Source organism: Amblyomma maculatum, chromosome 5 (assembly GCF_055883805.1).
Source record: "Amblyomma maculatum isolate TAMU_Amacu chromosome 5, ASM5588380v1, whole genome shotgun sequence".
In the NCBI taxonomy this organism is placed as follows: domain Eukaryota; kingdom Metazoa; phylum Arthropoda; class Arachnida; order Ixodida; family Ixodidae; genus Amblyomma; species Amblyomma maculatum.
The window spans coordinates 156,442,839-156,464,703 of NC_139348.1; the positions used below are offsets into that span (position 1 = coordinate 156,442,839).

The 21,865-nt window shown below is 49.7% G+C and overlaps 2 protein-coding genes across 2 annotated transcripts in view; one reads left to right on the forward strand and one right to left on the reverse strand.

The window, feature by feature from the left end:
- LOC146190067 (solute carrier family 35 member E3-like) overlaps positions 1-18,537 on the forward strand; it is a 42,666-nt gene extending 24,129 nt beyond the window's left edge. Inside the window, exons 3-7 of the mRNA XM_084603370.1 lie at positions 11,045-11,465; positions 12,908-13,072; positions 14,429-14,618; positions 15,698-16,023; positions 18,363-18,537. Coding sequence (XP_084459496.1) covers positions 11,047-11,465; positions 12,908-13,072; positions 14,429-14,618; positions 15,698-16,023; positions 18,363-18,519 — 1,257 coding nt within the window. The 5' untranslated portion in view covers positions 11,045-11,046 and the 3' untranslated portion in view covers positions 18,520-18,537. The remainder of the gene's footprint in view (positions 1-11,044; positions 11,466-12,907; positions 13,073-14,428; positions 14,619-15,697; positions 16,024-18,362) is intronic.
- Positions 1-21,865, reverse strand: part of Sans (SAM_USH1G_HARP domain-containing protein Sans) — a 121,032-nt gene that overhangs the window by 70,373 nt on the left and 28,794 nt on the right. The gene's annotated exons all lie outside the window — the stretch shown is intronic.

Sequence of the window (21,865 nt, forward strand, 5' to 3'; positions counted from 1 at the left end):
GGGGCGACGTTCACCTGTGTGATTGATGCCGGACGACGGGCCTTTTCCGCAACCGAAGGCATACCGCTTCACCGAGCGAGCTTGCTCGTTCAACCCTACCCGGAAGCAAGGTTGGTCTCCCCCTTTTCTGGCTCGCTCAGTTCCAGCCTGCGTGCTTTATTATTATTTTTTTCTTTTGTGTGCCTCCGTTCCCATTTTTCGCTTTCTTCTGTTTCCATTCTTGCTTCTTAACTTGTAAATATTGCACAGTGAGTTCCTTCTTTCGTACAGCGCGTCTTCTATCCTCTTTCTTCTTGAAATTGCGAGGGTTGCTCATTAGCAGTCCCGACGCGCGGCTTTTCTGGTGCGTGCGGAAAGGAAGTTGGGGCCGTTTGGGGACGGGGAGCATGGACGATGCCCCTTTCACCGAAGGCCGCCGTGGTTGCGAAGGTGCTCGGGACAGGTTCGCCGCGGAAGGTCGGCATCACCCTTTGGTGTGTGAGGGGCTGTGCGTGTGCGTGCCTGGGCGTGGAGGCGACGACGTCGCGCCATGTGTGTTTGCCGGCGTGTGCGGAGCGCGGTGGAAAGGAAGCCCCGCGCGGTCTTCCCATGTGCGCCTTGGATCGCCACGGAGTCACGGACTTTCAACGCCTGGGGACCCTTCAGCGTGTTCGCTGCTCCTGCACCTAACCTGCACCACCACTGACGGAGATCGTTTGCAGCCAAGGATGAACTTTGGCCACCCAGAAGTCAACGCGCGGTGAGTCACCGCAGATTCCCTAGCTGCACCGACGAACTTTGGAACTTCTGTACATAGTTGTGTTTGTACATAGTTGTTCTTTACATAGTTGTGTTCTGTACATGATTCTGTTCTGTACATAGTCGTTGTTACTTAGCCTCCGGAACTTTGTACATTATTCTTCATGTTATCTTGTCCATTTTTTTTTTTTGTGCGCCTTGCTAATGTTGGTCTTTCTTGAGTGTCTGTCTTTTCGAGATCTTTCTTGCTGGAACTGAAGTGTAGTTGACTTGTTGCGTGAGGATAGCATTCTTTTCCTCATGCTGGGGACCTGCCGCGTGCTTTCACTGATGGGTAGGAGGGCAATTAAGGAGAGGAGGATGTGGGATTCGGGCTTGCTGCGGCTGCCCTTTGCGCGGCCGCCGCCCGCTTCCCAGTTGTTCTCCCCGTTTCCTTTCTCCCGCCTGAGGCGGCGGAGAGGGGCTCGAGCGACTTGTCACTGTCGTTCGGGCCACAGCTCCGCCCTGGCGTCCCAGTGACTGTTCTCATTGGCGCCTTTTGGCGGGAACACGGCACCGCTTCGACAGCCGCGCTCGCGCGACTGTCCGAGCGGGGCCCAGAGAGAGACCCCTCCGAGACATCGCAAGGTGCGTACGCAACTGTTGTTGTCTGCCGGCCTTTGTCCGCGCAGACCAGTGTGTACTCGAGTTCGTCTGCTCCGGGTCTTACCTGAGAGCGCAACTCGAGCCTGTCGATCGTGATCCAACGATCCGCGACAGGCGTACCTTGCGGTGGTTGCCCACACTCTCTCAAAGGAACCTTTTGTTCACTGCGAGAGAGATCACAGCACGCCCTTGCGTGCTTGCGGCGCGCACTCCGTGTCACTTGTGCGCGCAGGGGAGCCTTGCTCCTCGCGCGCTCCCTTGACACGGTGACTGCGTATGTGTGTGTATGTGCGTTTGTAAATATGCGTATGTGCGTTTGTAAATATGTGTATGTGTGTGCGTGTGTGTGTGTGTGCCGCTGGAGGATGGCGTTTCAATAAACGTCTCCTTTGTGAACTTGGAGGTTGGTGTCCGTGCAGCGCAGTGCTCTCCTCCCGGTGGAGGTTGAGTGCGCGCTGCAGTGTTTCAGTGCGCGCGCGGTGACGGCTGATCGGGGCTTCGGCTCGCGCGACGCTCGAACCCGCGGTGGTTGGTGGCCTATGTCCATGTAGAAACCACACGTCCAGTGCAGTGATCCCCGAAACCTCCTAACTTCACCAGTCATCTGCTGTCCCTGTATGCCGGGTGTTTTTGTTTAGAACGTTAAAGAAAAAAATAATAATAAGTAACGGACTTTTAATACTTTTTTAGTCAAGCTCGAGGTTATACTGGGGGTACAGCTGACGCCCGATAAATGTTTCAATTAGTTCGCCAATTAAAATAAGTTAGTTCTTCTTTTAAATTCTAATTTTAGGAGGAATGTTGTATTTACAGAATCGGAGCTCATCCTAGGAAAATCTTATTGAGGATTCACATGTATCGTAACACAGCGTCTGCCCACCCTGTGTGGCGTAGCTAGATCGCTCCGTGCAGAGATCATATACATTGCAGAGATTTTGTCATTCTGCTGGCATCCCCTGAGAGCCAGAAAGGCGCGCGGTGGTTTATAGCAAGTGTCGCGTCGACCGCGGCCTCGACGATGTCGGTACGCAATGCGCGCCTCATTTAATAGAAGAAAATGGCAGCGCAAAAGAAACAGGGACAAAATAGAATGCACACAGACGACAGGACTCAGCGCTTGCCCTGTCTTCTCGTTTGTCGTACTCGTACGCGGTGATTCATTTTTGAACCCTTCATTCCCCATCCGGTAGTTCGCTGCTTGAAAGATGGTCATGCACCGGCCTTGTTAAGCTCTCAGTGCTGACGACTAATCGCCGGACAAAGTGACGAGGCATCGGAATCTACACGAACGCCAACCGCCATCTTTCACTACGATGCTGTTGGCTGTTCAGCGCGAAAGAACAGCGCATTTGTGTGAGCTGTAACTTCGCGCTCGCAGCTTCCCCCAAGCTTTCGCCGCTATGTGGCGAGGAGCCGTTTGAAATCATCGTCAACACGTTTAGGAAGAGTGTTCTAGCTTTACGATGAGCGTCATTTTTGTACCGCCGAAGAAATACGCACGTAAGGCAGCAGGTTTGCCGAATAAATAATGGCGAAAAAACTGCGATGACGGGTTACTCCGCCAAGCGCCATATTCTGACTAGTTCTCCAGAGTGATAAATCTGCAATAGGCGGCGGATGTCTGTCTGGAGGCGACAGCAAATGCATGCCGGAAATTTGAAAAGAACTTTCTGAAGAAAGCAAGGAAAGGCCGCAAATCCACCTCGAAACAATAACCACAATTCACCTCCAAAACAGGCAGATTATTTTAGAACATGCGTCCTAAATTCGGCGATTTTTTTCGAAGTCCGGTGGGTGCGCCCATATTTGTCGGCGATGACCCAATTCCTTATCGTCTAATAAGCTCCACGTGCAAAGATGAGCGAATGTAACTGCGGCCTCCGCTTTTGCCACTTCACGCAGTCCCTCTCCTACAAACGGAGTCACACAATGCCCCTTAAATAAGAAAAAAGAAAACATCAAAACACAGGAAAAAATGGCACCTAAGGTATAGTGGGTAGAACCCAGACGACCGCTTGGCCACGTATCGGTGTCAACAGATCACTAAGATAAGCCACTCCCCCACCGCCCCTCTTCCTTCACCTGAACGGACGTCGTAAAAGCCACGCCACAGCGAATAACCATAGCGGGCGCGCACGGTCAATGGCGCGAAACCGGGTGTATGCGGCGCACACAAAGGCGCGCTTCTTCTGGAGGACAAAGTCACGCCTCTCGAGAAGGAGGAGGAGGTATCGCGGAACGAAACCGTTCCTCCGCTCTGTGTGTATCTTTGCTTCATAAGAACATCTAGAAGAGTAGAAGGATGCCTTCGTCGGCCGGAGACAACGTCGAGGTTGACACACAGACACAAGCTCAGTGAAGAATACACTCGTGAAAGCGCACTGCGGACGAGGCTTTTTTCATTCATAAGCCGTCGTCTGCTCGAGGAAGCCGTTTGCGGATGCCGTTCCCGTCCACAACAACCAGGACAGGGGAGATCGTCGGCAACGCCGTGAAAGTGCGGAACTGCAAAGCCACAACAAAAGCGAGAGCTCCCTTTCAAGTGTCTTTCAAGATTTGCTTTTTCTTATTTCTCCATTATATTTTTCTAGGCCCGACACAGGTGTCTGTCGCAACAACGCGCATCCAGAAGAGGCGGTCATGGCCTGTCTCTCTCCTTTTCGGCTTTTGTTTCTCGTGAGACGGTAGGCTCATAAGACAAAGCCGAAGCCAATGCACGCGCTCTCCTGAACAAATGCAGTCGTCTGCTCCCTGTCGGCCAACGCAAAAGTCGTCTGCTCGCACCGCGCATCGTTCCGATCGCCGTGACGGCTCGCTCGTCTGCTTCTTCCGCACTGTGTCATCTGCTTTGGTTTATAGTATGATCATCCGCTTGAGAATGCATAGTAGTAGCACAGAGCTCATCGATGGCAGAAATTGTGGAATATTCAGCAGGGCCCATGTTTCAAAATGAGCTAGGCACTGTGATGGGTCCGAAATTGGGAAGTTCGCCGCTTGCAACACTCTACTGGACTGCACCGGACAGCTCATATGGTTATCTCTGTTACTGGCCCTGTCATCCGCCTACTTGAATGGCGATCGTCACGTGAATGCGAAAAAGAAAGGCTTTCTCTCTACTACGTGCTGGTCGCCCGTGATGAAGGGACCTAGTTAGTTCCTTAAAAACAAAAAAGTTGTATGGCGCCATCAACAGTTGATTGCGCAGGTGGTAGACGGAACACCCGTCTGCCTACCACCAGTAACCGGCCACTGATCATTGCTGGATAGTGATACGCAGATTCATAGCTGCTAGACTGAAGGATCTCTGCTTTGGACATAGTAACGTATAGTGTCTGCTTCGTTATTCAAGCGCGTCATCTGCTTTCACCACGCGTCGTACGTAGGCGCCCTGCAGGACCGAGTGGGGTGGTCCAAGCTCACCACAAATGCGAATAAATGATAGAAAAGCAAACGATAAAAAAGACAAAGTTGACGTCAACCTGCATCGCCGGAGTGCGCACGCGCAACCCATGGATTACGCGGCATCCATTGTTCCCATCAGGCGGAGCAAAGACGAGCGCGTACCCCAGTTACGCCACCGCGCCGCCGGACGAGGCGTGCATATTATGTGTCCACCTCTTCGAGCTCTGTTGTATATACATGGGATGACGCGGGAGCGCCCTCTCTAATTTGAAGACAAACCACGTTCCGGCAGGTCCAATTAACGTGCCTCGGATCTGTCGCTCCAAACAGTTTGTGAGAGTACGAAGAAAAAAAGAACTCCAAACAGATACGATTAATGAGGACGCGTAGGTCATCGCTTCGCACGCAATGTGTAGTTCTGGAATAAAAGTAGATTATGAACGTAAAATGTTAAAAAATAAAAGGAAGAAATTTGCAGAGCCAACACAGCAAATGTATGACGTCGACGAGGTACGTATTCTAGACACGCGTTCTATATACGTTCGTGGGAACGGCAGACATTTGTGCATCGTCGCAGGTGTGGCTGCGGGCTAAGGTATAACTCCTCGAAACAGCTCGACCCCTAAAATTGAACATTTTAATGTGGACGCGCTAGAGCTCGCACTCAAGGTCTTCGAGGAACGCGAAAGTCTCGGAGCCTCGACAATGAATAATACCGAGACGAATAACAAATTATTCTGTTACTCAGTGGTGTCACGTTCGCAGGGCGTGGCAGTGTCTTGAAAGTGCTGATTGCCAAGGACACACGAGATGAGCATTTTGGCACAGGCGCAATAAGAATGTTGTTGCGCACGAAAAACTAATGCAGCAATGAATTTTCCCTATAATAACGTATACGTTCCAGTACCATCAGAAGAATTAAAAAAAGATCAGTTTGCGCGGCTTTTCGTCCCGTTAACCCCCTGGACGGGACACGAAGCTATTTGCGATTTCCACGAAGTCGACACCGAGCTTTGGCGACGCCAGGAACTAGTCCAAAGAGGTTAGACGCGCTCGGCGGTAACGTCGTTTGCACTGTTGGTTTTCCGGCATGCCCTGACGTACTGGTCGAAGTTTTGCTCTAAAGAACCGATTAAAGCGTTTTTTTCATATATGTATATGCGCGTTAAAGAGAGAACCGCAATGGGTTATTGCTTGAATCTCTTGATGCCAATGCAATACTTTTGCTGAGAGCATGTTAACAGCATGCTCCCAATGGCATCGCCAGAGTGCAAATTCCTTATGTAAACTTTCATTGACATTTTGGCTCCTGCGCATCGCACAGCACTGGCCTCCATGCACAGCTTGAATCAAGCAAGCTGTCCTGCCGGAGTTACTGTATGCGGCGAGGTGCATGTGTTAGCAGAGGACTTTTATTATCCTGCCATCGAGATGTGCTAAGGGCTCGAAGCGGAGTCACTATTGAGGGATTAGGCAGAAATGCGACACGTCTGCTTTTCCACAGTGGACGGGTGAGCAGGCGTTACAGATCGGCAATCAAAGCACATGGTGCGCCTCTATTCGATTAAAAGGCCCCAGTAGCTTCGTATCCGCGAACCTGTCTTGATATAGCAGCCTGTTACAACACTAGCTGCCATAAGCACGATGGCTCGCCGTTATTCATAGCAGCCGAATAACACGCCGACTCAAGAGACTTGAAACGGAAGAAGAGGACACAAAGTCGCCACAGTAGGGCGACTCTGAATTGAATCCATAGATCATTTTTTTCCTCTTCTGCCGAAGGTTCGCATCTCTCCGCAAAATTTACTTAGCGACTCCCCTTTCGAGATTAGGCCTTCCACTAACCATTCCGGTTCTCCTCTTCTTCGGGGCAAGCGTCAAGGGACATGCCTTGAAACCAGTGTGCGATTCTATTCATGATTGCATAATTTCAACAGGCAGATTCCTGCTAGGTACGACTTCATTATTTTATCTTTTCCTTTTTGTTTTTTTCCAAATTCTAGTTAAACACCCATATTTATCTGATTACTCCAGTACTTGATCATATATATTTACAACCTACAAAATGCACCCTGTCCAATCCCCCATCGTGGGTATGTGCCATTTTGTCTGAGGTCGTCATCATCATCAATCACAGTAAGGTCTATGGCCAAACAGAAATTAGACCCCCCTTTTTCAGCAGTGGCTCGCACTCCTATCTTGGTGCTCGTCCCCAATTGCTTCGAGTGATCTCACTGCTCCCTCCTCATTTGAGTCTTGTACACATGACATGGATACCAACCAGGTCGCAGCAGTGTGACATTAAATAAAATTGCTGTTAGTTTGGCAAAGGTCTCTGTTAGCTATCCTTATGGCTACAGCGAAGAACATCACAGCAGCGAAGTTTCGGATCTGATAATTGCGTGCACCTCAAATATTCATGGAACAGGAAATTGCCATGTACGGCAGCTCGAGGTTTATATAAAAAAGCTGGCAGCCGTATCTCGACCCTCAATTTCTTTTTGCACAGGTGTGGTTTGGTGCTTCATTAAGTCATTTCTTATTGTTTTGCCGCCGCTTCACCATGTTGAGAAGACGACTGATGGAGAAGTCACTGCAACGGCTTAGAGTCAGTTTAAACAGTCCGATCTTATTGTCACTTGGTGCCACTATATTTAGGTACAGCCACATGTAGGTCAGTTTTTTACCGCCATTCAAATTTTCGTACTGGAATCTAATCGCCTGCCTTGTTAATTTTCTTAATATTCCTTGGCCATAAATCGCACAGCGTCAATCTCCCGTCTGCGTTATGATTTTTCCTATTTATTTCAGTGTTTCACCTTCTGATTTCGCTTTGCTTTGGTTTATGTCGTTTAACGTCCCAGAGCGACTCAGGCTATAAGAAAAGCGTATCGGAGGGCTCCGGAATTTTCGACCATCCGGGGTTCTTCTTCTTTGCGACCTTTTGAAACATGACACATACCCACAAGGGGGGATTGTCCAAGGTATAGTGGTATACGCATGGAAATTGCCACAGGCGACTACGACAAGACAACAGCGCCAATCTGGAATTTTGAAGAATGTATTGATGAAAAACGACACAAGACCAGTTAAAGTAAAATAACAAACAAAAGTTTAGTGGAAGAAGAAGGTGGGGTTCTCGGGTGCACTGATATCCTCCTGGTTTCATTTCCTCTTCCCCTTTAGTGATTTTATATTTGCACACCTAAATAAGCGCTTAAAATGTCTAAGGACGATTACGATGTCCCCTAATGAGAAATTTGAGCGAAGATATATAACCGTTTTTGCGATATACTGAGACAAATAATATGAGACATGCTTAATTGTATGCACGCATGTGGATTCACAAAGCGCTTTATCACAAGCCAAGGAGAATTTCTCAGGAGGAGAGAAAGAAATGCCACGAGCGAGCGGCGCACAGCTCGCGGCTCTTCTTTCTCTCCTCCTGAGAAATTGTATTTGGCTCGTGACTCTCTTTCGCTGAGTTACGCCGGCAACGGCACCGACCGCGACGCTGTTCGGCTTCCGAAGAGCTGCACTCTAAAAACAATCTGCACCCTAATTCTCCGCCGATCCCAATGTGTGGACATGTGCCACCCGTCATCTGGACAACAACGACAACCAAGCCCCACTGTGGGTATGTGCCTGAGGAAAGAAGAAGAAGAAGCATGGCGAAGAGGTCATCTGACACGGCGAAACGGCGTCCCGCCTCATCCCATACGGAGCATATGCAAATCGTTCGTCTGCTACTGCAGTTCAATCCGGCCAGGACGCACTCTATGCCCCGACGGCGTCCGTGGCAACAGCATCACCGACAGCCGGCCTACGATAGACCCCGGCTCTGGGGCGTCCACCAGACGCCACCCTCAGTCCTGACTACTGCCGAAGCCGGCACGGACGCCGCCGTTCTGGAAGGTGGCGGCTCCGGAAGATGCCACTGCGACGCCGAGGAATTCGGTGCGTAGGGCCGGCCGAAAGGCTGATTGGCTAACGACGCTTGGACGCAGTACGGTATGGATGACTCTGGTAGTGAAGTCAGCAAAGGGGAACAGCGAGCGTGTTATGCGAACGTGTGAAATTAGCTAATCTCGTATGCACACCTGACTTTCTGCCACTCTAGGTCAGCTGCATTTACATAGTTAGAAACAACCATGTTAGCTGAAAAGACCCCGGTTAGGCCTTCGGAATACCACCAGGTCGGTCTAGTTGACTTGTATACTGATTAGGCTGCTTTCCGCAACAGGCCACTAAAACGTGTCATTAGTTGACATTTCAAAGCATTTACGACATTAAAAGTCAGCCAAGCCAGGCACCAGCCCAATTAAGCAGTCGGCGTGAGCTTTCACTGCAGAACGCTGCTGTTTCACGGTTTTAGTTACGTGTAACAATGTGTGCATGTTCTTGATCACACAACGACAAAACAACCGTAGCAGCACCTCCCAGCGAAAGCCATACTTTAGTAAGCAAGTAATTATGATATTTCAGATCGAGTTTAAATATCTTCATAGTTGAGTTTCCCCTTTAGGTGGGCAGGTAAGGAAACACTTGACGATATCGATATTCTTGATAAATTGAAGATTCGGACTCGCAAACATTCACATTACTTGATGGCACGACAGAAAGGCTAACTATTTATTTCCACATAAATAAAACAAAAATACGCAAGCAAGGAGAAAACTATTTACATGACTGACCCGTTGATTAGACAAAATCAGCCCTGGTTTAACCCGGAGTGCTTACTTTTAAGCGGGGACAGCAACCAATAAGCTATAGGCAACTTTTCTCACCAATCAAAGGCTGGGGAAAGGATATTAACTAATCAAACACTTCGGAAAGGAGAGTACGTCCCAAGCAAATATACGAACAACACTGACGTCACTGCATTCCGAACCTCTGCTTTCCCCTACGTTTTCTTTTCCGCACGCGTGCATGCCGCGGGAAGAATCGCTTAAGGTTCTTTATAAAAAAAGTAAGCTGTCTGAGTTAAACGCTCAGTGCCAACTTCAGCTTAACCAAGCGCTTCTTCTGAGCACCTGCAGCTCAAACAACCAATTGGCGCCTCATCGTCAGCACCGTATAACTGCTTCCCCACAGAGGCTGTATATGCACATGAGCAGAGGAAAAGACGCGCGATACGAGAATGCACAAAAAGACGTCCACTGGTTCCAGAAATGACAACACTGAACACTGCACAAAGGGAACGAGCGTTCTGCGGCGGCGGGTGCCACCGGCAACAATAGGGCTGCCACAGCGCCTCCGTCGTGCGTCCGTGGTTCCATCAATGGACCTTTTTACATTCGCGCACCCCTCTTGCGGCCGCCAGGCGAAGTACGATTGACGGGACGGGTTACCGAGAATTTGTGCAGAAATTCGTTCCCAGTACAGGGGTGGGCTTATTTTTCATACAGAAGTTGAGTGCAGGGCTGGGCTTGCCTAGTCTATGCAGATATGCTTGAGTAATCGGTGAACATACCTTGATGCACTAACCCAGTAACCCCCTCCTCCCACCCCGTTAAACCATGACAACGACAACAGGAAGCTGGCGAACCTGGACCTATCTTCCCTGTTGAGGCAAGCTGGGGGAGGTGGGGACAATATAATGCGTCAGTTCTGAAGGCCTAGAAGATGATAGCACTGCACACAATTATTGTGCAGCAGTTCGCCGTGTCCTTGAAGCGAGGGGTATCGTTTCCTGGAAAAGCACGTGCAATAAGTCCTCCCCCTATTTCCGCGTAGCATCCCAGCGAAAATGGCGGCCAATGAGGCTTCGCGCATACGCAGTATAGCGCTACTAGAAAAAGGTCCATTTGGTAACCCTTCGACCGGGGATAGGTGCACATTTCAAAATAGCTATACCTCGATTCGTACTCTCTGTGCGGGAGACCTAATATCGCATTAGTAGGTTCAGCGAACTTCACATTCGTTTTATTGTGTTTCTCTGTCAGTCGTTGCGACGCGGGGTGCAGAAGCGTTCTCTTATTTCTCTGCTGTTTTATCTTTCTCTTCGGGTTTTCTCCCGGCCGCTTCGATGAGGGGCGGTAAAATGTTCTGCGTTTTATTATCTTTCTATGCTGGCCCTTCAGATGTGGGGAGCGAACCTTCTCTTATATATTCGACCTTTTAACTTCGATCGGTTGGCTTGGACTGACTTGAGCCACGTGACGGTCCAGGGGGTGCTAGATATAATGGCTCACGCCATAAGAAGTCCCTCTGGATGTGGATTTTCAGATGTCATCACGTACATATCGGTATTTTTCAGATATGGGTCAATCAGCCGACGAGTCCTCGCACCCGCTACTACTCAGGCCGGCGGCATCAGTGACCTCACTGAAAGAGGCGCCGGCAGCGGCCGAGTCTCGGTCTAGACAAGGAGACTTCTGGAACTGCGGCATCCCGCCACCAACCGCGTCGTCGGTGTCCTGGAGGCGCACGTCGTCGTCGTACGGTGTCCTGTGGCGACGACTGGCGTACCTGCTGACCTCTGGACGGACCAGTGGCCTCGCATCCTCGCTGGCAGTGACGCTGGTCTCAGTACTCAACCTGACGCTTTCCGTGGCCGTCGTGCTGACGTGTAAGCTGAGCTACGACCAGGCCCGCCTGCCGAACCTAACGCTAACGCTGGTGCACCTGGTCACGTCTCTGACGGCACTCCGAGCGACCTCCGCTTTCAACGTGTCCTGGTACGACGCAACAACTAACCACAATCGTTTGGAGGTTCGAGTGAAAGCTACAGAATCTGCTACCTGTATTCATAAATATTAATCATACTAAGCTCTGCCTTAAGGGTACGTATGACGCGATAGCAACCTGTGGCGCTCCGGAGTGCTTTCGCGTTAAGAAATCGACATAAACTCATGTTCTCACTCAGGTCTCGGTTAGTTCCGGTGGCTGCCGCATGAAGGTGCCAATTTTTTCAACACGTTTCTCAATTTTAGGCTAAGGCAACGGCGAGGCCCCTTCGACTGAGCGAGCTGCATACGCTGTGACGAGATCGCCCAAAGTCGCGGGTTTCGGCCGCGGTGGCGTAGATGCACCCGGATAACAGTGAACCGTAACACATTTTCTGTGTCTTCGAAAGCGTACACTGTGTACAACCCTAGTCAAATATTTACAACTCAAGGGGTTTGCATGTAAGCCGTGCAGTAGGAATCTTGTGGAATCGGCGCAAGTAATCTTAAAGAATGAGCTTCTGCACCAGTGGCACCCAGCGGTTTCGTGTGTGTGTGGGGGGGGGGGGGGGAGGGGGGTCGGAATTATTTAGCATATACATATAGTTGTAGTGGTTAACTTCTTCATTCAGGTGTCGATAATATTTGGCGAGGCTTAACTCTTTTAAACTATACACAGTGCAAAGCTCTGCAGTTGCAGCATCCGCTATCACTTTCTGCCGTTGCCTCTTGAATCGAGCCTTTCATTCTTCATCGGTTTCAGCGGCTAGTTTAATGCGCTTCCTCTGCAGTACTCCTTACCGGCGAGATAGTATGTGGGCTGAATGATCGAACGCGACGTGACGGCGCCGCTGAAGGGTTGACACACCCGAGCGCAGCTGCACCGCTTCGCAGGGGAGTCACGTGGTATGATGTCATAGTTACACCTACGCTCCGCCAACTCAAAGCCAAACTCGCACGAAACTTGACCTTGGCAGACATGCAGTGGCAAAGCTTTTCGCTCTAAAAGCGTACTTGTGTGTGTGGCGATTGCTGCAAACTTTGGTGTGTGTCCATCTTAACTCATGGGCTGCGGAATCGTTAAAATATGACTCTTCCAGGAATCGAACCCCTATCCCTCCGATCCCCAGTCAAGTGCGCAAACCACTACTTCACGCCGGGCTCGTGAGAAATCGATAGTGAGGATAATAGTAGCGATGACAATGACGATGCATTTAGTGATGATAGTAGGAATAATGATGATGATGATGATGTGGATGAAAACGACGATGCAGATAGTGAAAAGAGCACTGTTCTTAACCAGACTTAAGCGCAATTCTGTGATTTTTTTCACTGCTCCTCACGTACCCCTCTGCACACAACCAGAAAGCCCAAATCGAACTTTGGAGGCGCGGCGCCTGTCACAAGCACAACTGCGCTCTTCACGGCTTGTTTCCTGTCTATATGGAACGCAGGGCACCGAGACTCATCTCGGAGGATGGCGAATGCGTGGTCCACCGCGCTTCCCAGGTGGCGTCCCGCGCGGAACACTGGAGGCTAGCCTTCCTACTGAGCGGCTTCATGGCGCTGCCCAACCTCTCGCTCGAGTTCAACACCGCTGGCACCAGCCTCCTGCTCAGGTAGGCACGAAGTAATCGTGATTTATTTTAGCACCGCGTAGGGCTGCGAGGAATATTGTTTAGTGATTTGCAGCTCGATTGGTCAAAAAACCGTCGCCATATCCACGTTTCAGCTCTGGTTTTGTCGGAACGTGGTAGAAAACGTGGAGGTCTATAGTTAACGAGCGTAAGCTCTGCAGGCCTCATGCTGGGCTACATCAACAGGATTGTCCGATTCAGCCGAACGCTTGCGACAGAGTGCAGACATGGACGGCCCATGCCCCGCACCATCCATGGCTAGAGTGAGGAAACGAGCAGCAGTTACACTGACTCCAACTAATGCCGTCAACTATAGGTGCCACAAAGTCCCGGTTAGTTAGCAGCGATGCACTTGTACTAGTAAGGCATGCGTGCACTGTACCGTGCAATGTGCGCCTGAACCACCACGGCGACTGAGTGGTCAAGGCATTCGACAACTCGGCAGCACGTCGCGGGATCGAATCCCGGCAGTGGCTGTAGCATTTAGATGGAGGAAATATGCAGGAAGTCGCCCGAGAGCTGTGCGATGCCCATTTTTTTTTTTTTTTTTTTACAGCTCCGTTCACGAGCTTTACAAATGAATGAGCAGGGTTCACAGTACCTTGAATTCTGCTCCAGTCAGCGCGCTCGATTGCTGAGCCCCAAGACGCGGGGCCGAAACTAGACTGCGGCGGCCGCTTTCGGTGGAGGCGAGAAGCAAGGCACCCTGCGCTGTGTTGTGCCATTGCATTTAAAGACCCCGCAACTTAGTTCAGGGCGTGGTATAAACGCCCATTTTGCGAAACACACCCAAGCCTGTATCACATAGATCGGGCATGACAAAGGAATACCGGAAATTCCAAACCCAATCCACGAGCAGTGGGAGGAGGCGCTGTACAGCTCATGTCTCGAGAACCATAGGAGCCTGGTCATCAGGGCCCGAGCAGCAGCAAGCTCCAGTGGAGTGCTGGGCGGAACCCCACCACCTCCTCTCTTACGTTACATCAATGTAGTGTTCGCCCAAATAATGTTCACTTTCACTAGCACCACTATGCTCCATTACGGCGCTTCCTTCGCTCTTCCCACTTCACTCCGTCTTTGTACCCTTTCTTTTCCCCACGATGCGGCTGAGCAGGGTTGACGCGCCCACCGAAAAGAGAGGCTGTCACAGCGACTTTCCTTTCCTCGTGACAAGTGGTCATTTTTCAAGGCGGCGGGTCTTGCACATGGCTGCACTCCACACATTTCTGTGACTCTATCACCACCTTTTATGCCGTGTGGCAAACTCAGCGCCATAATAAATAAATCAAGGCGGCGGGTGGCGCCAATTAATTTATGACTCACTCTCTCCCTGCCCAGACTCCTGTCTCTTCCGGTGACGACTTGGCTGCAGGCCACGGTATACGAGCGAAAGCAGAGCCGAGGGTCCGTGCTCTCGCTGCTCCCCGTGGCTGTGGGCGTGGCGCTGAACGCTAAGGGTGACCTGCACTTCAACGCGGTCGGCATCTTCTTCGGCGTCATCGGTGCGGTGGTCTCCGCGTTCTACTTCGTGAGTCCCGCTCATCTATATCATGCACCACGCGAGAGCTTGCCATCAAGAACAAGCGGAAGCACGGCTGGTAATTAAAGTCGATCCGAGGAACATTGGAGGCGAAGCGCTGTATTTACAGCCTTGATTAATCAATATTTCACCTCAGTATGTTCGAGCTGTGCAGCAAAAGTTAAGCCAGATCGTCTCAACCAATCATGAGCGCGTTTGAGCAACTGCATATATGCCCTCCTCAACGTGAGAAAAAAAAAAAAAAAAAAAAACGGAATAAGCAGCGTTACATAACATAATTTGTATCGAAAGCGTTATTTCAGAGATATGCGACCAAGAGCTAAAAATCTCCTAAAAGCTCGGTAGTAAATATCTCGAATGTATTGCCAATGCTATGAACCTCCCTGATCTGAAGCTAATCAAACTCCCGACTTAACTCTTTGCGCTAGCATAGGCGCATGGGTAACCCTGAAGTTTCTATTCGACATAGTACGGAGTTCGTGAGGTAAAAAAAAAAAAAACATTGTGAGACAAAAGTGCAGGGTTATCGATTGTGCATTCTGTCGTGCTCATCGCTTCGACGGCTAGACGACGGTTGTTACGAAGCATATTTTTTGGATCATCTCTCGGCTTCAACAGCGGCGACAGTCGACGATTGAGTTTCGTCTAATGGGACAAGCAAGGCTTTTCATTAATAATTAGACAGCTAATTAGTATTTTCTATATAATTACCTTTATAGGACGAAAAAATGCTGTAAACTACGCCCAGCGACTATCAATTACAGACATCAGTCTATTTTACAGGGCTAAAAAACACCCTCCTTTTTAGAAGACTGAGTGCGATACGACGAGGTGGGACGCGCGGTATATGAAGAGAAGAGTTTGTTTTTGCAGATTATTTCTCGTGTACATTTCCCAGAGGCCCCATCAAATCTTGATGTGAAATAGTTTACGTTGTTGGTTCCCTTGTCCGCACTGCAACACTCATTCCTATTACAACTTCCCCACAGAAGCTATGTATTACAGCGTCTTTGTGTCCTAGGCCATGACACACCCTTTTTTCTCAGTGGATCTGTCCGTGATTGCAGACCTTGGCTGCCGAACAGCAGCGCCGTCTCCGGCAGCCTCCGTGGCTCTTGCTCGAGGCCCAGCTGCAAAGGGCCATCCCCATCCTGCTCCTTGTCGCCGTGATGTTGGAGCCTCCGTGGCGCGGGCCCCGCGGCGTGCTTGCCAGGAGCTGGAGCGGCCGAGACGTGGGCCTTCTGGTCGGGTCTTCTCTGACCGGCTGTCTGCTCACGCTCAGCATGCAGTGGCTGCTGGGAAGGACCTCCGCACTCACCTACCAGGTGCTGGGACATGTCAAGATGTGCGCCACCCTGCTCGCCTGCGCCGTATTCCTCGACGAGCAGCTAAAGTACGTACCTGTCTGCACCTGGCCCCTTGCATATGTAAATTTGAACTGCCAATTGGTTTATAGGAATGCAAAGGCACTGTATTCTATCACACTTCTTCCGTGGACACCTGGGCCCGTATTCCGAGTTTGCGTCGTTATCGAAGTGTCGCTATTTCACGGGACCTCGAGTCATCTACTTCGTCGAAACGCCGGAATTGGGTGTTGCCACTACGGAACCGGAAGAGGTGGCAACATCATGTTCCGGCGTTTCCACCAATCAGATAACTCGGGGTCGGAGAGATAGCGACACTTTCGATAACGACGAAAACTCGGAATACCGGCCCTGAACCGCGCTGTAAAGGATGGGAGGAAGGTGGGAATTAAAAGTGGCAATAGAGAAAGAGGTTCCATTGTGGAGGGCTGCGGAATAATTTCGACACCTGGGGATCTTTAACGTGAACTGATATTACACAGCACACGGACGCCTCTCTGTTTCGCCCCTATCCCGCCGCGGTTGGATTCGAACCCGGGATCTCTGGTCAATAGCCGACCGTCTTAACTGTTACATAGTCCGTTCTACTGTGCCGCTCGTTTGCCATCGCACCTGTGAGGTGGTACAGACGAGGTTCGACAGGAAAAAGAGGTATAGCAACAAGGGAGAGCCAGTGTTTAGATCAGATAAATGATTTGGCTGAAGGAGGTATAATATCTGTATGCTAACTGTTCTCGGATGCTGCGATGCCGACATTCACAGCGTGGCGTTCATTTTCAGGGCCATGTCATCATAGCCGAAAAATGCACCCGTGTTCACCTGTTGCCAAATATGGCTAATTCATAAGGGACACGTTTAATACGGAACGACAAACTGACACATGGGGCGGGAAAGAAGGCGGTGGGAAAGGGACGGTGGCGTCTACTTGAAGACGCCACCGAATGATGAGTCACTTTGATGATTTCTTTTATATTTTAACGTGAAGGTGACGACAAACAATCTGCTGCTCTGTATTTTGTTACGTGTTCTGCATCGAACAATTCTGTACAATGCTCTGTAAAATCTCTGCACAATACTCTGCAGTTTCCTACTGATTACAGACTAAAGTTTTTAACTATGGAACTTGTGCTCTCTGACGACCATGTGTGTTGGATGTACTTCCCGCGCTCCCAGAAGTTAAGTTAAATTGGTTCACAGGAAGGGAAAGGCGCAGTAACTGTCACACTTGCTCTGTGGACACCCGAACCGCGCCGTAAGGGAAGGGAGGAAGGTGGGAATGAAAGTGGAAAGAGAGAAAGAGGAGCCGTAGTGGAGGGCTACGGAGTAATTTCGACCACCTGGGGATCTTTAACGTGCGCTGACATCGCACAGCACACGACGCCTCTTCGTTTTGCCTCCATCGAAACGCAGCCGCCGCGGTCGGGTTCGAACCCGGGAACTCCGGCACAGTAGTCGGGCGTCTTACCACTGCACCATCCCGGCGGGGCCGCTCCCAGAAGAGCATTCTGCCTTTCCGGAAGGCCTATGGTCGACGATACTTAGGCGTGGGATAGCAAAAAGCATGCCTGAAAGCCAATCTGAGCAGGTCATGAGTACAGATTGGCTTTCAGGACAGCGTTGAAGCGCAGATCAGAACGCTAACCACTGTAGGCTACCCGATGAAGATCTTGTCAAGCATAGCAGAGTCATTACTGGCAGAAAATAGAATTCAGAAGGTTGCGCGCAATAACGCTGACCGACCAACACGAACACTGCGTGTATACCATATGTGCACAAAGTCTCGCACTACCTGAAAACGACTGAGCAAAGCCAGCGTGAAGCTCCCTTTTTTCCGCCCAGAGTAAACTATAAGAGGGCTGTTCAGTAGAATGAAAAACGGAGAACGATGTGGTCTGGTGGCTGCGTCCAGCACAGCAAAAGATACAGAACGAAAAAAGAGGCTTTGCTTCAAAATATAGAAATCAGATCTTGCCGCTGATCTCAAGAGGCATTTCACATTCACGAATATGGTGACGCATACGCGCCACTGGGCCCAGTTGGGTCACAGAGTGCGTCTAGATGCTTGTCGGGCATTTGAGAGGGAGTCCAAGCCTTACAGCTGCGTTTGCAGAGCTGAGTAGGTGGCGCAGTAGGCTGCCGCAGTTGTCCGACGGCTATATAAGAATACGTCAGATACAGCGGGACATATGACAATAAGAACTCTCGCCTTTTCCCTCAGTAGGGTTCGAGGTGGCAGAAAGACTATAGAAGACCCCACTATGCAGCTTAGAAAGCACATCCACGGGGCTTTCTCGCACCAGTGGCAGCATCGATACAGCAGCAAGAACACTTGCCAACACAATAACGCCCTTCTACCTCTTCCATGCAGGCCCCTGCAGCAGGCGGGCGTGTTCCTGACAATGTGCGGAGCCGTCATCTACACTGTGTGCAAGACTGGAAACCAGCCGCCGTCCTCATCTCAACATGGCGGCGGCGGCAACCAGCAGCCCCTTCTGACCACCGCCTCCTCCGAAGACAAGCAATAACAACATTGCCAGCGCTAGCCTTGCACGAACTTCTTTTCATGTATATAGTATTTGTCTAATAGACATCCCCCCCCCCCCCCTCCCCTTCGCTGTGGAAGAAAGGAAGGGTACCTCTTACGGTTCCAATAGGCGCAGGTGTGCTTGATCTACGCAACTGGCTGCCCACGTACGTCTGCCGGCACGGGAGTCCGAAGTTACTGCTACAGCGTTACAGCCACAGCCCTATTTAATAATGTACAGAGACTGTTCGCTTTTGACGACTTACAAACATATGTGCCAATGTTTGCCAGTGTATAGAGGTTGTTTGCTCTTATTAAAATCAATGACGTGAACGGTGTTGCGTTCGTCCTCCCTAGCATATACTGGTAGTCTACCACCGTCGACTGACGAAGTAAAAAAGCACTAGTAGAGAAATAGTTGGCTCACAGTCAACTTCTCTCTGTAGGTGCACTTGATTCCTATAAATACAGAATACAAATTCGGCCTCTCTGCTGCAGGCGTTTCTAGCTTCACTGTTTCGGCGTGCATCCGCTGCGGTGCACTGCACACTGTATACCACACGCAGTGGTAGTTGTAGCTCCAGTGCTATATAAGCCAAAGGTAATGAGTTCAATGCTGCTCTCGACGGACGTGAGATGGCGCCCGTGCACCAAGATTAGGAATGCACGGCTCGAAACATGAAAACAAATTTTGGTTAAAAAAATACCTGTTTATTTTCTTCCGCTATATCATTTCTAGAATTTCTGTAAGCATAAATTTTCAAGCACCTGTGGCGCTGCTTTTCGAAATCGTAGACTTTTTTGTCAGATTCCTTCTTTTCAGTTTTCGACAGTATGCATACCCCCATATCTCACTACTTGACTGGATTATCTTGTGGAGAGCGAGATATACGAGATGGTATACTTGAAGCTCGCCGTTTAGAGACTAAACAGCTAAACCTCCTGATAGCTAACGTTACAGATAACCTAGCCCTCTATCACTCGTTACCTTACACATAACTCGCTCTTGATTTCAAGAGTAATCAACTTTACCGGCATTCTGTCGATCGAGTTTCTGTATGCTCGGCTATGGTCAACATTTCCGAATCAACTGAATTTGCCCACACGCGGGAATCGACGGATCATTTATACATGCTGTCGATATAGCGACAGTGTTAGCGAGTGCCGTTTACAGGCCGATGATCACGAGACGATCGGCCGAGGCTCAATTGAACGATTACTCGATTCAGGAGGGATGCATATAGAACACCACTTCTCTGGAAGAAATCATTAGGGCGGTCTGAACAGCTAACGAGCGAACGTTTCCAGATAAATTCAGCGCGATAATTCTTAAAACAAAACCACTGCCACATGAGAGCTGCAGTTACTTCCTCGCGAGCAACGCGTTCATCCTTGACGGATATAATCCGAGCAACACAATGCAAGAGATTTCCTAAAATTGGTCAGGATATCTGGATTCTCCGTCGCGCTTGGCTTGGCTTGACCCGGATGATGCTGTGCGTATAAGGAAATGTATATATATATAGAATACTCCCGAGTCCTTAATGCGGGACTTTACAAGTGACACTGAAGTACGAGGAAACAATGTTTTCGGGTCCCAAATGTATATATATATATTTTTTTCTACCAGTTTCAGCGTTACCTTACGGTAAATCTTGCATAGCGAGCGAATCCCCTTCCGCAAGCATTTGCACATTCAGGGATCGTCTATCGGAATGCGGCCGTGTACAGCACAACTACAAGAATGAAACATCGTGACCTCGGGATCAGTGCAGCATGTTAACCCGCTCTGCGGGAGCGGGTTTGCCATTGTTTTTAGGAGTGCTGTATAACAACCGTCCATGCAGGTGCACGCACATTCGGGCGCATATTTATGTTTCCCCCTGCCAAATGATCTGCGCTCTCACAAAGCTGGTTTTTTGGCGGTCCAATTTCGCACATTGGTCGAATTTTGCGGTCTCTTCCACGTTTGGCATCGATGCTGGCATGGTTCGAGCGGTAGACAGAAAAAAAAACGCCATTTTCTGTAAGACCGACCGCCTTCGCGCGAGAAAAATCCGTTCTATAACGGTACATCCATGGTCACGACACTTGCGTATATATATATATATATATATATATATATATATATATATATATATATATATTATTTTTCAGCAATAACAGCAAATGAAAATTCGCTCAGCGCCGTTTGTAATGCAGTTATGGGTGAAACAACTGATTTCTTCTTCGTGTCCGTGTGGGAGTGCATAGAATTCAGCCAACCGGTATACGCGCACGAAAATTGCCCGCAGTGAAAACGACCAGTCTGGATAGTTGTATATGTCATTACGAGTTCGGTTTTTCACTTTGAAAACTCTTTCGTCCTACTCTAAACAAATAAAGAACACCACAAACTATCGACTGCACGACCTTTCCATACCGAATAGGTTGCGTACATCGAAGCAGTCCCACGCATCACGTCGTTAAAGGCACGCCTTTTGGTTTTTGGTCCAATGCGTAGAATATGCTATTCTGCTACCGCCTCTCTTCGTCGTGAAAACGAACGTTAAACCTTACAAACCAAACCAAACAGAACCTTCACGCACGACCCTTTATGTCGAAAAGAACAGTACTGGTGTGTGGTACATTGAAGCAGTCCCGCGTCACGTTGTTAAGGGCACACCTTTTGCTTTTTGGTCCAAGGCTATACTATGACGCGCTTTCTTATTTTTCTTTTAGCCGCTTCCCACGTTCGGGTAGTGAGCTAATTTTACGCGCATTCAACTCACCTATTTTACCCTGCAAGGAGTGCGTAGTGCTTTTTATGAACGACCGAGCGCACCTGCGCCTGTATATGCCGTGAGAGCGCCCAGTGAGAAAAAAAAAAAAAAAAAAAAAAAAGAAAAAAAAAAAAAAAAGCTCAGTCCCAAAGCTTTCTTCCTCTCTCTGTTCTCGCTCCGTCGCGTTAGCACGGGAATACTACACCACTACACGCTCACTGCCAGCCTCCAAAAAATATATATATGCATGCGAAAAGCGACAAGCAACGGAGCGCTGCTAACTAAGGCACGTATAATGGTAAGAAAAGAGTAGGGAGGTGGTTTATGCGCCGGGGCGTTGTCGTGTGTTGTACTGGCGCCGGCACGCGGCGTACGTGTTTATGATGGTGCACACGTGGTCTCCTCTCGTTTCTTGGCCTCGTTATTACACGGCGGCGCGCCGTTGGATTTTTGTTCCTTATTTTCTCGAGGTAGCCCTTAAGGCGCGACGACCCCGCCTGGTTAGGAATGGGAGAGAAAGATGGAACGCCGTCTATACTGCCGGTGCGCCGCCGTTAAGGAACGCGAGAGTCGACGAGCTCATCA